The sequence below is a fragment of the Taudactylus pleione genome, unplaced genomic scaffold (assembly GCF_031769625.1).
Source record: "Taudactylus pleione unplaced genomic scaffold, aTauple2 ptg000977l, whole genome shotgun sequence".
Lineage (NCBI taxonomy): Eukaryota > Metazoa > Chordata > Amphibia > Anura > Myobatrachidae > Taudactylus > Taudactylus pleione.
Genome location: NW_028285378.1, coordinates 5,812,148 through 5,828,571, shown reverse-complemented (window position 1 = coordinate 5,828,571; position 16,424 = coordinate 5,812,148). Strand labels below are relative to the sequence as shown.

Below are 16,424 nucleotides of genomic sequence, written 5' to 3'. Positions count from 1 at the left end.
CAACAAGTCTCGGGGCTGGGTCAACCTCCGGAAGCTACTTTCTCTGCTTCTCTGGCAGTAATGGGCTGAAAGGCATTGCCCGAAACCGGCACCTCAGTCAGAAGTCTGCAGCACTGCATTCTCCTCAGCCTCTTTCTTGCTCCCAGGTACATAACCTCTCTCCAACTGCTGCTGCCTAAATGTCACTTCTGTTTCTCATTAGCAGAGCAGGTGGCATTTTCTTCCAGCATCTACCCTGGCCTGAGGGTTTATAGTGATTCCCATTTCATAGTGCAAGGCATAAACATATACTTATATATAAGACTTAAGACCATAGTCCAATGCAGAAACATATATATTTATATAAACTACATTTACAGCAATTACTAAATAATAACAGCGCTTCATCTTTAACTGTTAACCCTACAAAGGTTACATAACGAACAGTTTTCACACTTGTTTTGGCCTGTCAGACTAGCGTGGGGGGTGGGGAGTAGGTGGCGGGAGAGGTTCCACCACCTCTCCATGACCACTTTAAGCCCTGGGCATGCCACATATCATTTTAATCAGTAGAAGCTGCCTGTGCTTTCTATTCACACAGCTGTATGAATAAGATGACCTAGAAGGCAAAAAGTCGCACGGAAAGACGCTCGGCGCTACCAAGTCACACGACACTCATGCGTTATGTGTAGCGTGACTTGTGGTGCAAGAAGGATAGATGTATGTGGACATATCTGTACACAAACTTACTGTATACATGTATTGGCATACTCAGGTCCTGATTCAGAGACGGTTGTTAATGCAGCCGTGGTCATAGTCGCTTTCGCAATAGTTGTTGAGGGAATATGCGAATGATAATCTCAGCCCTTCCTTTGTGCTCCACTGTGCAATGCGGTGTACCAGCAGAGAGACGCCCACTTCAGGCTGTGTGGTCTGTGTATTTGTGATGGAGTTTGTAGACACACCAACATCAACACAACATCTGCCACATCATTAACATTTGCGGTAACCTAGGGTCTATTCGAACTACTTTCCTCAAATCCAAATAAACATGACCTCTGAAGTATTGTAATTATGATTTGGAACACAGCAGTGTCCCAGACACCCTCGTCACACTCCCCTAACACACCCATGAAATTTACCTTTTCTGATAACTTTATGTCACATCCCAGTCTTCACCTTGATACACCCACTCTTCTCAAGTGTTAGCGATTCCATATGAAATTACGAACTGTATCGCACACATTGGTTTGCGTGTGTGGAGTAAGAGATTTCTGGACTTTACTTGTATGCGCAGTAGCAAAAAAACACTCAGCCACGTAAATATAAAATATTAGGCCCTCAACCCCACTCTACCTTTATCCTTGTACTCCACAGTGTAGCCAGAGATGGTGCAGTTCCCTGTGCTGGAAGGTGGAAGCCAGTGGAGAATGACGGAGGAACTGCTCCTTTCCTGAGCGATGGGCTGGCTAGGGGCTCCAGGGACACCTATAATGGGATGAGGGTAGCAGGAGGCTTACAGAGATTGAGGGTTTAAATTATCAGCCTTAAATGGGTTTTCTACATTATACACTGCTCAAAAAAATAAAGGGAAGACTAAAATAACACATCCTAGATCTGAATGAATGAAATATTCTTATTAAATACTTTGTTCTTTACATAGCTGAATGTGCTGACAACAAAATCACACAAAAATTATCATTGGAAATCAAATTTATTAACCCATGGAGGTCTGGTTTTGGAGCCACACTCAAAATTAAAGTGGAAAAACACACTACAGGCTGCTCCAACTTTGATGTATTATCCTTAAAACAAGTCAAACTGAGGCTCAGTAGTGTGTGTGGCCTCCACGTGCCTGTATGACCTCCCTACAACACCTGGGCATGTTCCTGAAGAGGATGGCGGATGGACTCCTGAGGGATCTCCTCCCAGACCTGGACTAAAGCATCTGCCAACTCCTCGACAGTCTGTGGTGCAACGTGGCGTTGGTGGATGGAGCGAGACATGACGTCCCAGATGTGCTCAATTGGATTCAGGTCTGGGGAACGGGGGGGGCAGTCCATAGCATCAATGCCTTCGTCTTGCAGGAACTGCTCACACACTCGAGCCACATGAGGTCTAGCATTGTCTTGCATTAGGAGGAACCCAGGGCCAACCGCACCAGCATATGGTCTCACAAGGGGTCTGAGGATCTCATCTCGGTACCTAATGGCAGTCAGGCTACCTCTAGCGAGCACATGGAGGGCTGTGCGTCCCCCCAAAGAAATGCCACCCCACACCATTACTGACCCACTGCCAAACCTGTCATGCTGGAGGATGTTGCAGGCAGCAGAACGTTCTCCTTGACGTCTCCAGACCCTGTCAGTGGTGAATTTGCCAATCTTGGTGTTCCCTGGCAAATGCGAAACGTCCGGCACAGTGTTGGGCTGTAAGTACAACCCCCACCTGTGGATGTCGGGCCCTCATACCACCCTCATGGAGTCTGTTTCTGACTGTTTGAGCAGACACATGCACATTTGTGGCCTGCTGGAGGTCATTTTGCAGGGCTCTGGCAGTGCTCCTCCTGTTCCTCCTTGCACAAAGTCAGAGGTAGCGGTCCTGCTGCTGGGTTGTTGCCCTCCTACGGCCTCCTCCACGTCTCCTGTCTCTTGGTAGCACCTCCATGCTCTGGACATTACGCTGACAGACACAGCAAACCTTCTTGCCACAGCTCCCATTGATGTGCCATCCTGGATGAGTTGCACTACCTGAGCCACTTGTGTGGGTTGTAGACTCCGTCTCATGCTACCACTAGAGTGAAAGCACCGCCAGCATTCAAAAGTGACCAAAACTTCAGCCAAAAAGCATAGGAACTGAGAAGTGGTCTGTGGTCACCACCTGCAGAACCACTCCTTTATTGGGGGTGTCTTGCTAATTGCCTATAATTTCCACCTGTTGTCTATTCCATTTGCACAACAGCATGTGAAATTGATTGTCAATCAATGTTGCTTCCTAAGTGGACAGTTTGATTTCACAGAAGTGTGAATGACTTGGAGTTACATGGTGTTGTTTAAGTGTTCCCTGTATTTTTTTGAGCAGTGTATAATTATTACTAACTGAAGCCACTGACATGATTGTGGAGTCCAAAGTAAATCATTCAAGCCAGCAATCATGTAGCTGTAATTCAGATTTGTTGTTTTAATTTCAAAAGAATAGTTGTTCTTATGGGCTTTTATTGAGAATGCCAAACCATCAAAATATATAGGCTTGTTTCTAAATGGATGCGGTCAAGATATTCTCACCCACTGGAATTCCAGTAGTCAGAATGCCGGCGCTGGAATACCATCATCTGTCAGAATCCCAGCACTGGCATCCCGACCGCCGGAATCCTAAAGGTAAGTAGCGGGGTTGGGGGGATAGTATTAGAGTTAGGCACTAGTGGGAGGGTTAATGTTAAGCACTAAGAGGGGAAGGTTAGATTTAGGGTGCGGAGAGGGGGAGGTTAGATTTAGGCACTAGGAGGGGGGTTAGGATCAGGCACCAGGAGGGGAGTGTTAGGGGTAGGGAAAGGGGGAGGGTTAGGATACCAACCAACAGGTGTCGGTATCCTAACCCTGTCGGGATGCCGATGTCAGCATTCTGACCGCCGGGATCCTGAGCACCGGCATCCTGTACCCATCCCGTATCTAAAATATGCTTGTATTAGACACTATCTCCAGCAATAGTTTTATTGCAGATCAAGAGATATGGGACTTTTTCGGGGCATCACCATTTAATTCACATAGATACTATTTCATCACCTTTCTATTTGTTAGTTCATTATTTATGTAATTTAAATTCTTATTATATTAACACTTATTGATTATCTTTACACATCTATACTTTACAGATCACTATCACCTTTTTTCCATTTTTCACATGATGCCCTGGGGATGGTCCTTGGCTGTATTATTTTGGGGTGCCCTGCGCCTCGGACGTGAACCCCTTAATGTTAGGGATGCCGGTATAGAGGAGCCTTGACATTGGCCCGGCGCTTAATCATATATTTGCAAATGTATGCTACTAATACCTCTGAATTTCTATTATCATGTAGGATTCAAGTATTTTTGTTGATATTGCTGCAGTGTGCTGGAGGGAAAATCCCTTTTTTTCTGGAGATCAAAAATATGTCAGAGGCTTCAGGTGACCAAAATAGCTGCTCATATCTCTCACATATGCATATATGTTAGAGATAGTTAGTGGAAGCATTGGGCATATGTTCAACTGTTGACATTAAGACAGGGCTTTAAGAACCTATACTGCCCAAAGTAAAACAAAATGGCTGGGCGTTCAGCCCATTTTTATTAAACATCGTAAAAATCATGTTAGTTACATAAAATAATGTCTGGGGAGATTACATTTATTTTAAGAGATTTAAAACTAACTTATTTTCACTAGTGTTGCCTTTAAGACTGTATATGCCCATATGTATGTCTATATTTGTCTCTTATGTACCTTGAACTTTGATAGTGGCAGACGTTGAGGCTGAACCAAGCTCATTTGTGGCTACGCAGGTATAGATCCCACTGTCCTGAGGCATTAAGTTGCAAATCTTCAGCTTGATGTCTCCAGCCTCACTATGTGCAGAAAAAAAAAGGTTTTTCTTGTTACTCACATCACATCAACTCCTCAAGTCCAATCTGGGGAACACTGATGCTGGGATATGAGAGAGAGGCTGAGGAGTAGCAACTAAAATAGTTAATGGGCTGAAATTCCCCATACCTTATATACTCTCCCCTCCCCCTAGCTCCTCAGTTATCTGACTAGCAAGACCAAATGAGGAAAATAGTGAAGAAGAAAAAACAAAATATAAATCATAGCACACACCAGGTAGTAAACTTAGTGTTCCCCAGATTGGACTCAGAGAAATTGATTTTATAGTGAGTAACAAGAAAATCCTCTTTACTCTTTCGTTCTTATCTGGGGGACATTGATGCTGGGACTTCTCAAAGCAAGCCTAAAGAGGGAGGGGAATCACGCATAGGCAGTGCTGTATGCAAAACCTTGCAAGAAAAACTTGCATTCTTAGCCACAAATGTGTGAGAACTATATGTGCACTGCAGACTAGGCGGCCGCCTTGAATAGATGTTCAACCGAGGAACCCTCCCTAGCTGCCCAAGAAGTACTCACAGCCCAAGTCAAATGTGCTCGAATGGGATCAGGAATAGACTCGCCCATGACTACACAGGCCTGTCTGATGGTTGAAGTAATCCAACGAACAATAAAATGCTTTTACACTATCCAGCCTCTCATATGAGTGTCATAAAGCACTAATCTTATGCAAAGCAGCAGTCCTATGTACGGAATGCTCTGACCACATCCATAAATTGGAGGGGATTTTCTGATCAGATGGATGAAAGACTGGAACAACAGTTTCCTAATTCAGGAGAAAATGTGCAACCACACTAGCAATAAAGGACGGCTGAGTATGGAGATCTGCCCGGTCCACATGGAAAATCAAATGGGAGAAACTGTCTGCCAACTCAGAGACCCTCCAAGCTGAAAAAATCCCAAAAAGAATAAACTACCTTCCAAGTTAACCACCTTAATTCCTCTGTCTCTAGTGGCTCAAAAGGAGCTAGCTGAAGAGCAGCCAAAACTAAGGGTCCATGGTGGAAGAGGTGGAACATAAGGTGGCTGTAAGCACAATACTGCTTTCATTAAAAAGTTCAGAAAAAGAAAAGAAATCCCCCACAGAATAAAAAACTCTTTTTCAACAATGATTATCAACCAGCATATACAACCAACATGTATCTAATCATCATTTATTGTTTACTATGGCTGGAGGTGCTCCCAAGAATCAATATAAATGCTCAAATATGTTTGTGCATCAGCCAAGGCCAAAAAAGACACAAAAAAGAAAAGTCTTTGTTTGGGGCATACTGTTTCAATTATTATTATTATCTTGTATTTTTATATGGCGCCACATGTGTTCCACAGCGCCTTACATAGTACATAAAACTAACAAGTAACTTACAGTACATTATAGTGCAGGACAAGGACACAATTTATATATATTGCTGCAATAGTGATTAAAGCACTCACAATAAGCAGCAGGGATTTGGCAGTCACATGTTAGGTGCTCTTATGGGGAGTAAGGAGTAGAAGAAAATGTAAAGAGAAGCATATGAGGGAAGAGGTTCCTGCTCGTGAGAGCTTACATTCTAAAGGGGAGGGGCAGACAGACAGGCGTGACACAGAAAAGCAAGACAGGGAGGAAAGAGCATGAAGTGGGTTAGGATAAGAGCTGGAAGGACTTGATGAAGTAGTGGGTCTTGAGAGCCCATTTTAAGATTTGTAGATAGGTGGAGAGCCTGATAGGGAGAGGGAGAGCGTTACAAAGGTAGGGAGCAGCACAGGCAAAATCTTGGATGCGGGAGTGGGAGGAAGTAATCAGTTGGCAAGAGAGGCAGCATGTGGTCGGGCAGGAGTGTGAAGGTATAGAAGGTCAGAAATGTATGTGGAAAAGGATTTTGTGAGGGCTTTGTAGGCGAGTGTAAGAACCTTGAATTTGCATCTGAAGGGGAAGGGGAGCCAGTGTAGGGCTTGAAGGAGAGGGGAAGCAGATATAGAACGTCTGGAGAGGAAGATGAGCCGAACAACAGCATTGAGAACCGATTGTAGTGGAGAGAGGTGAGAGACTGGGAGGCCAGCTAGGAGAAGGTTACAGTAGTCCAATCTGGAGATGACCAGTGAGTGGGTGAGGGTTTTAGTGGCATCCTGGGTGAGGAAGGGTCTAATCCTGGAGATATTTTTTAGGTGGAAACGGCAGGACTGCGAGAGGTGCTGAATGTGTGGTTTAAAGGAAAGGGAGGAGTCTAAGATAACTCCAATACAGCACACTTTGGGGTTAGAGGAGATAGTTGTGCCATCAATAGATAATGAATTTGTGGGAAGTGAGGTAGTGGAAAACGGTGGGAAGATTATCAGCTCAGTCTTAGACATGTTAAGTTTAAGAAAGCGCTGGGACATCCATGAAGAGACAGCAGAGAGACAGTTGGAGATACGGGTAAGGAGCGAGGGGGAGAGCTCAGGGGTGGAAAGGTAAATTTGAGTATCATCAGCATAGAGATGATATTGGAGGTCAAAAGAGTTTGAGTTCACCTAAAGAGGACGTATATAGGGAGAAAAGGAGAGGTCCCAGAACAGAACCTTGGGGAACTCCTACTGTTAGTGGAAGTGAGGGGAAATAAAATAAATTACTCAATAAATTATTGTTAAATTGTTGTAACTATAATTTTAAAATATAACCTTTATTTTATTATCCTTATAAAATAATGGGGTAACCTGACTAGAATATGGGTAAAGAATTGGTTCTAGTCACCCCTAAATAGACATAAAATAATAACACAAATAAGTTTGCTCAATTCAATACATATAAAAAAATATATAAAAGGTGAAAATAATAGGTAATAATGCTAATTAAACACTTAATTCTTATATCAGATAATTAAAGTAAAGCATCAGGTGTTGCGATTAATCAACTATTATATTAAAGCATTAGACATCTAATGGTGAAAATAAATTCCTAGATATTACAACTTCGGCAATGAATCAGTTTCTCATAACGTGTAAAAAATGCGCATCTAAGAAATACCGTCATATGTGAGATGTGCGTGAGTTATTGGGTATGTGCATTTTTTACATATCCTATGCTGGAACCAAACTGACAGCACAGACACCTGAACTCTCAGGGTGGCCAGGTGGAGACAAAAGGTCTAACCCCGCCTGGAGAGAAGCAAGAACCCGGGAAACCCTAAAAATCATAGGGTAAAATTTTCTGTGAGAACACCATTGAAAAAAAGAATGCCAAACTCTGTAATAAATGCGATGAAGGCATTCGTGCCCTAAGCAACATCTGAATTACAGAGCTATTAAAAACTCTGGCTCTTAAGGTGGAAGACTCAAGAGCCACGCTGTCAAAGACAGACGGGGTCAGTCCGGATGCAGGCAGGAACCCTGCGCTTACAGATCCAGCCATAGAGGAAGTGGAAACGGAGTGTCTATTGATAGACTCTGTAAGTTGGTGAACCAATGGCGCCTGGGCCAAGCATGAGCTATTAGTATTACTGTGCCGCCTTCCTGCTTGAATATTCTGAGGACCCTTGAGAGGAGGGAGATTGGAGGAAAGAGGTACTCTAGTTTGAAGTCCAACTTCACTGCCAGAGCATCCATGAAGTAAGCTGAGGGATCTCTAGTCCTGGACCCGTACCTGGGGACCTTGTGGTTGTGACCTGAGGCCATGAGGTCTACTTCTGGCAGTCCCCATTTGTCCACCAAGAGCTGAAAGACATCCGGGTGGAGAGCCCATTCTCCGGCGTGTATATCCTGGTGATTTAGGAAGTACGCTTCCCAGTTGAGGACTCCTGGAATGAAAACTGCCGAGATTACAGGAAGATGACATTCTGCCCAGACCAGAATGTTTGTTACTTCCCTTATGGCTGCCTGACTTCGCGTGTTTCCCCGATGGTTGTAGTATTCTACTGCGGTCGCGTTGTCGGACTGGATCTGGACTGGCCTGCCTTGAAGCAGGTCTTGTGCCAGATTGAGCACCTTGTATACTGCACAAAGTTCCAGGATGTTTATGGACAGGTGACTTTCCTGGGTTGTCCATCTTCCCTGAAAAGTATGATGACCTGTCACTGCGCCCCATCCACAGAGGCTGGCATCCATGGTGAGGAGCACCCAAACTGGTATCCAGAAGGGGGTGACCCTTGTCCAGATGAGACATTTGCAGCCACCATGAGAGCGTTGTTGCAGCGGCCTGGAGTGCAATTGAGCATATTCCACCATGTGGAAGGTGGATACCATGGACCCCAGAGCCTGCATCGCTGCGTGGATAGATACCCTCCGATTGTGGAGAAATTTGTACATACATAATTGGAGGACCAAAATCTTTTATTTTGGCAGAAATATCCTTTCTGCCAGAGAATCCAGGAGTGCACCTAGATGTACAATCCACTGTATTGGAGAAAGAGAAAACTTTTTCCAATTGATGATCCAGCCGTGCATCTGTAGGCAGGCAATGGTCAGTCTGAGATGATTTTGTAACACAGCTGGAGACTGTGCCAATATCAGGAGGTCCTCCAAGTATGGCAGTATTCTGATTCTCTGATGCCTGAGGTGGACCATCATCACTACCATTATTTTGGTAAAGACCTGAGGTGCCATTGACAGACCAAAGGGCAGTGCTTGAAATTGGAAATGTTGCTGCAGAACAGCAAACCATAGAAACCTTTGGTGGAATGGCATAATAGGCACATGCAGATACGCATCTTGAATGTCCAGGGACACCATAAAATCCCCAGGTTCCATTGCCAGAATAATTGACGGAAGAGTTTCCATACGAAACTTGGGCACATGGATAAATCTGTTCAGGGATTTCAGATTCAGAATAGGCCAGTGGAACCCGTCGGGCTTCTAAATTAAAACAGATTGGAATAATAACCCCGGGCAGGGGGGGTAGCCGGCCAAACGGAGGCGTTCCTTACGGAACGCTTGCTGTTTGGGGGCGGCCCCACTGATATCAGCAATGATGTCAGTGGGGAGCTTCCTGCTCGATCAGAGCAGGAAGCTCCCTGGGGGCTTGCGCTTGCCGAGACCCAACCTTAGGGTCTCGTCGCAAGCCCCGATGGTCGCAATGGTCCTGACCAACGCGACCATCAACCTGGTCGCACGCTAGAGCTGTGGGTGGTAACCCTCAGCTTAGCTAGCGACCAGGAGGCCGCACTTCACATCACATGCGGCCGCCCTCATTCAGAGTGACCGCTTGTATCTAGCGATCGACTCTGAATGAGCGCCTATATGTCTGTGACAGCCCACTGGGTAGATGTATCGCCTTACGCAGCAACAACAGCAGCATCACCAGTAGCAGCATCTCAGAAATGCCAGCTCGTTCCAAGGCAGGCTACGCTGTGTATCACCGGTTTCAGTAAGAGGCACACCGCCGACAACCTCTTAGAGAAACTGAGGGAAATCATCGCCCAATGGTTTATCTGACAACGCCACCAATATTGTGCGGGCATTACATCTGGGCAAATTCCAGCACATCCCATGTTTTGCTCACACAATAAATTTGGTGGTGCATAATTTTCTGAAAAACGACAAGGGTGTGCAGGAGACGCTTTGGGTGGTCCGAAAAATTTCTGGCCACTTTCGCCATTCAGCAACTACGTGCCGAAGACTAGGGTGCTAGCAAACACTCTTGAACCTGCCCTGCCATCACCTAAAGCAAGAGGTTGTGACGCGGTGGAACTCAACCCTCTATATGCTTCAGAGGATGGAGGAGCAGCAAAAGGCCATTCAAGCCTATACATCCACCTATGACATTGGCAAAGGAGGGGGTATGCACCTGACTCAAGCGCAGTGGAGAATGATTTCCATGTTGTGCAAGGTTCTCCAGCCCTTTGAACTTGCCACACGTGAAATCAGTTCAGACACTGCCAGCTTGAGTCAGGTCATTCCCCTCATCAGGCTTTTGCAGAAGCAGCAGGAGAAAGTGAAGGAGCTAAGTCGGAGCGATTCCGCTCGGTATGTGGGACTTGTGGATGAAGCCCTTCATTCGCTTTGCCAGGATTTGAGGGTAGTCAATCTGTTGAAATCAGACCACTACATTTTGGCCACCGTGCTCGATCCTAGGTTTAAAGCCTACGTGGTGTCTCTCTTTCCGGCGGACACAAGCCTGCAGAGGTGCAAAGACCTGCTGGTGAAAACGCTGACCGCTGAAGCGGAACGTGACACATCAATAGCTCCTTGTTCATTTTCTCCAGCAACTGGGGCTACCAGGAAACAACTCAGATATCCTAAGCAACTCGCTGGCGGTGATGCAGGGGAGGCAGGACCAAGTTTGGACATCTGGTCCGGACTGAAGGACCTGCCAACAATTTCTGACATGTCTACTGTCACTGCATATGACACTGTCATCATTGACAGAATGGTGGAGAATTACATAGGTGACAGCATCCAAGTAGGCATGTCAGGCGCGTCTATGAAGAACGCAGCTAGCTGCAAGAATTAGTGTTGTTTGTCACTGCAAGTGTGTCCTGACGAAAGGGCAGATGCCCTGAAACGTTGACAAGGTTTTTCAATACACTTGAATTTATTTGCATACAATACAGTGTCTCTGGAGTGACCTTTTATTGTTTGGATGATTATATGAGGCCAGATGGAACTAATGTGCAAGAGTGCCGGCAGTTTTGGAGTGTGTGTATATATATATATATATATATATATATACACACATATACACATACGTGTGTGTGTGTATATATGTATATATATATATAGCGCGTTCCCACTAGTCTATTTTAACGGGGCACGCCGCCCTGCCCTATTTCTAAATGGCAAAAAGCATCCTGCCCTCCGGCGCGGCGCCCTGCTGAAACAGCCTGCGGGTGCCATCCCCACCAGCGGGTCGCAGTGTCCAGCGGCGGGGAAAACTGCGGTGTAGCAGTCGCCGCCAGTGAATTGATACCGGGCGCATTCACACTGATAGCAGCACTTAGGAGCAGCCCGGCATATCTGTAAGTGCCATTTTCATTGCCAACACCCCCTTTTCATTGCACACGCAGATGTGCCCATTCTCTAGGTCCAGCTTAGTGCAATATTGCTTAGTGCAATATAATTGATTTTAGCAGCATAAACAAATACAGTGATAAGAGAAGGCTAATAGCATAAAAAAATATATTTAATAGAATTTGACAAAAATAAAATGTACACAATAAAAATAGACACTGTGGTTCCTAATCAGGAGTGACCACCAAAGGCAATAAATAAGCGATAAAAAATAAAATCAATTTCAGAGGTAAAAGAAGAGTTTAGCTTATCTGAAAAAATGGATTTGACAGGGTCTGGATGTAAGTCTCAAGGGCAAATAATAAGGACCTTATTATTTGTTTATGCTGCTAAAATCAATTATATTGCACTAAGCACTTCATATGTTTAGGCTGCTTGAAGCACAAAGCACTTTATGATTTTAATTATTTGCCCAGGTTGATTTTTAAGCACGTTTGGACTTAGCACTTTGTATATATTTATTTATATCACTATGCATTACTAGCAGTTTGGTCGCCCACAGTCAATAACCCCCTTTCTTAATTTGATTAGTAGTGTATTCACCAACACTACAAACTATTGACATAGGAGCAGACGCCCTAGGTCTAAGCCTTGGCTTTTACCTGCATTTGCATAATACACCAGCAGTTTACATATTGGTTTAGGTTCTGGCGCCGAATTCATTTATTATTTGCATATATATATATATATATATTTATTCAACTTTTATTGATAGGGGCCCCCACAGATTTGTGCCCAGGGGCCCCCACAGACCTTAATCTGGCCCTGGTGCTGGAGGAACATTTTTCCTTTTTAATGTCTGGTGGATAGTCTGAATGAGCTCAGTGACTCCGACTATCTGGAGAACTGTCTTCCCAACCAGAATAGTCTAATCTGTCATTTTCAACAACTTCCCCATCCGTCCGAATCATTCTCTACTGGGAAATGCGCCATCTGTTGAGGCTGGCGTTTACGAGCACCAGCCCCAGATGAACCAGGACCGCTTCCAAAGATGAACAGACCTTAGAAAGCCTGTCCATCTGTAAATATAACCCTGACTCTGGTGGATTACTTAAAAGAGGGAGACTGAAACGGTGGGGCTTGCTTTAGAGCCAAAGAAACTGAGGAACTAACCTCAGCCTGGCTATGTACAGCACATACTTATTTTGCTAAGTCAGCAATGGACTCAGCCATTACCTTTGCCCATAGTGGTAACACCTCCTGTGGTGGAGTATTCCTGGCCTAGCATTGACTAAGCGACTCTGCCTCAGAATCTATGCAAAGGAGCCCCTGCTCCTTATTCCCTTTGAGAAGTTTAGCAAAACATTTAAAACATGTACTGTATAATGCACCAAAAGAACAGCCCCTTGCTTAGCTTTTGCAGACATACTGTTACCACTAGTAATAATACACACATAGAAAAAGACCTGTGTATGGTTTACTCTTCAAAAAACGTGTTTGTTCCCCCTATTTTTTAATAGCACTTCTGAGAAAATGAATAGGAAAACAAAAAATATAATTAAAGAAAAAGAAACATCAAATAAATAACCCTAATTAAGCAATGCACAAGCAAAAAAACAATCTTTTTAGTTTCAAACCAAAAAATACATATAAAACAGGGCGCTAATCTCACTGGTGACAGTACAATCTACAATTGGACTGCTGCTCAAGGTGTTGTACCTTTATTTTCTGCAATATAGACAATGAGAGGCTCTAGACCTCACAAACAGAGGGCCTGATTCAGAGCCGCTCGTAAGCGGCCGCTCGTTCGTTCCGACCGATGTTCGCACAACTGCGCATGCGTACGGATTTTAATACGCATGCGCGAACCAGTCAGTGCGGCCGAAAATCGTGTGCTCGCTAAATAGCGAATGCCTGCTATTTTGAGTGACAGATTGAGGCGTTTGTGGGTGGTAACAGGGGAAGGTGCTTGAAAACGGGGAGTGGAGATCCGAACGCAGGCGTGCCAAACGGTCAAAACGGGCGTTTTAAGGGTGTGCATAATTACTAAAGCAGCGTCATCGACCACGTCACTAGGTTATTTTATAGTCAGAACTGCTCGCATGATTGTGGTAGGAAAAACCAACCACAAGAATAGCGAGCAGTTCATACGCCGTCCGATGTACTCGATTAATCTAATAAATAGCGGACATGACGTATGATGCGAGCGGCCAGGGGGCATTATTTTTCAAAATTACGTTCGCATGTTTTGTTCGCTCGTTCAGACATAGAGGCGTGAACAGACCGCAAAGAGTGAACGGTTAATTTAAATAGCCAGCACCCTTTTTCTGGACGAGCGAGCGCAAATAGCGTCCGGCTCTGAATCAGGCCCAGAGAGCGCTGTTGAATTGATTGAGATTCAATTATTTTATTATTAATACAATTGTGCTAGCATAGTTAATACACATAAAAACAAGATACAAAAAATAATAAAATAAAAATAATGCCAAACAGTTCATGCTTTTATAGATGGTTAGTAAAGCATTTTTTTAAAATGTCTGAGGAAGCCGCTGAGAGAGCACACTAGGCGGAGAAACGCGTTACACACGGTATCTTGCTGGTGGAAGCAGTAAAGTAACTACAGAAACATTGTGTTAGCGCTAAGTACATTTGTTTGGAGTGAGTACCGCATGGTGGTAACAAGTCCCTTTGATATCTGCAGAGGATATAATAAATAGCACTATATAACATTGAATTAAAGTATGGTGGAATGAAATTGGACTATCAAATATGTCTAAATAGACACGGGCCCTGATTCAGACCCACTCGCAAGCGGCTGTCCGCTCGCAAGTGGGTCGATGTTATGCACTGAGCATGCGCAAGACGGAGGGAGCTCCGTCGTGCGCATGCGCCAGACGCAACGAGCAAAGGACTTTCCTTCGCTCGTTGTGTCTGATCAAAGGGGGCGTGCTGTCGATGTTGATTGACAGCACGCCCCCTTTGGTGGGCGTGCCGGGGGCGTGCCTCCCTGACAGGGGCGTTCCCATGGGAACGCCTCCCGTCAGAAGCCAGCCCACTGACATCACTAGTGATGTCAGTGGGAGTGATTTTGGCTCTGATAGAGCCAAAATCACTCCGGGCCTTGCGGTTGAAAACCTCAAGCGCAGGCTCCGGCTCGCAGTTTCGATGGTCGCGATGGTCACGACCATCGCGGCCATCAAACTGCACGCTCGTATAGGCTGTGGGTGGTGACCCACAGCTATACGAGCGTCCAGGAGGACGCTCCATTTTTATGGAGGGCGGCCCTCATTCAGAGCGTGCGCTCTGCTCAGAGCGTACGGCTCTGAATGAGGGCCATGGTTCCTAAAAGCTACATGTCACAGATTGCATAAACTCCATTTACTAACAATACTGTGAAGTTGAAAAAGTGCTTATTAACCTTTTTAAAAAAAATGCTTTACTAACCATCTATAAAAGCATGAACTGTTTGGTATTATTTTTCTGGGACATTTTAATTTTACTAATCGCTTCTTAGGAAAAGCTACCTACGATCTGCTTCAGGGATACTAACCAGCCATCAAAGGAATGCTGCCAGATTTTGGTCATTTATAAATAATTGTCCACTGAATTTTGGAATACAAAACTGCTCCCTGGGATATAAAGTTTTTTGCTGCTAGTAGGGGAAGGAAGTTTCTATGTGTCCATAATATTTGGAATATAGTCTAATACCTATATGAATTATGCACTTTTTTTTAACAAGGCTCGTTATTATTATTGATTCATTGTATCTTGTTTTATGTGTATTAACTATGCTAGCACAATTGAATGTTCATTTATGAAATTGAGTTTTTTATGATATATTAATAATAAAATAATCAAATCTCAATTAATTGAACAGCGCTCTCTGCTTGTGAGGTCTAAAGCCTCTCATTGTCTTTTTAGTTTCAGTTTAACAATACCAAACTCTTCAGCTTCCAGTCACAGTAGCAGCACAGCGTGGAGCATACTTCAGCTGGCTCTGCCCTTTGAATCAGCTCAGGATGCAGTCGAAGTCACCTGACCCGGAAGCACAGCCCACCAGCTTCTGGGAGTGTGGGCAAGATGGTAGCCACCATCTTCTGAAGGTAAGGTATTGGTTACTGTTACTCTGGCTCACCCTTGGTGGAAACCAGAGGTCTAATAGAGCACTCCGATTCCTGAATAAATACATATATCGCGCATCAGCTGCCAGCGCTGCATTCTGTGGGAGGTGCCGTTATTTTAAGAGCCATAGGTCCCAGGAATGGGGCTGGTTTAAGTGGTAATGGGGGCCTACATTAGGGGTGGCAAGCACCTGCAGGTGTGGTGACCCTCTTCTAGAGCCCAGGAGTGTGATGCGGCAGGAACAAAACAGATGACGGTTGCCGGCGCTGGTTTAATGCCTGCTCCTACCTAGCCTGATCACAAAGAAAAAAAAGAATAAAATAAAATAAAAACCTAAGCCCTAAAACTTTATGCCTCTCCTACAGGCACTCAAAAAATAACTGGGGAGCTAGGGGAAAGTATATAAGGGAGGGGGAGTTTCAGCCCATTAACTATTTTAGTAGCAGCAGCCCAACAGAGGAGGAAATCCCGATCGTCCCCAGGTAAGTATAAACTAACCTAATTTTACCCCCTAACCCTAAACCTCCTTTAAGGTGCCTAACCCTAATCCTCCCTCTAAGTGCCTAAACCTAACCCCCCTTCCCCGCCACCTAAACCTAAGTTCCCCGGGGGGGTGCCTAACCCTAACCATCCCTCCCCCTAGCCTAACCCTAACCTCCCAGGGGGGGTGCCCAACCTTAAGTTCCCCCCAGGAGCCCTAAACCTAACCCCCCCCCCTGCAGCTGTCCGCGCCTGGCATTACTTCGATCGGGATGCCGGGCGCCAGTCTCCCGGCATCGGTAAAATGTCAG

The 16,424-nt window shown here is 44.9% G+C and overlaps 1 protein-coding gene across 1 annotated transcript in view; it reads right to left on the bottom strand.

Moving 5' to 3' along the window:
- KALRN (kalirin RhoGEF kinase) overlaps positions 1 to 16,424 on the bottom strand; it is a 1,228,991-nt gene that overhangs the window by 13,158 nt on the left and 1,199,409 nt on the right. The window contains exons 54-55 of the mRNA XM_088460751.1: positions 4,453 to 4,574; positions 1,336 to 1,467 (exon numbers count right to left, since the gene is read on the bottom strand). Of these exons, the coding sequence (XP_088316877.1) occupies positions 1,336 to 1,467; positions 4,453 to 4,574 (254 nt within the window). The remainder of the gene's footprint in view (positions 1 to 1,335; positions 1,468 to 4,452; positions 4,575 to 16,424) is intronic.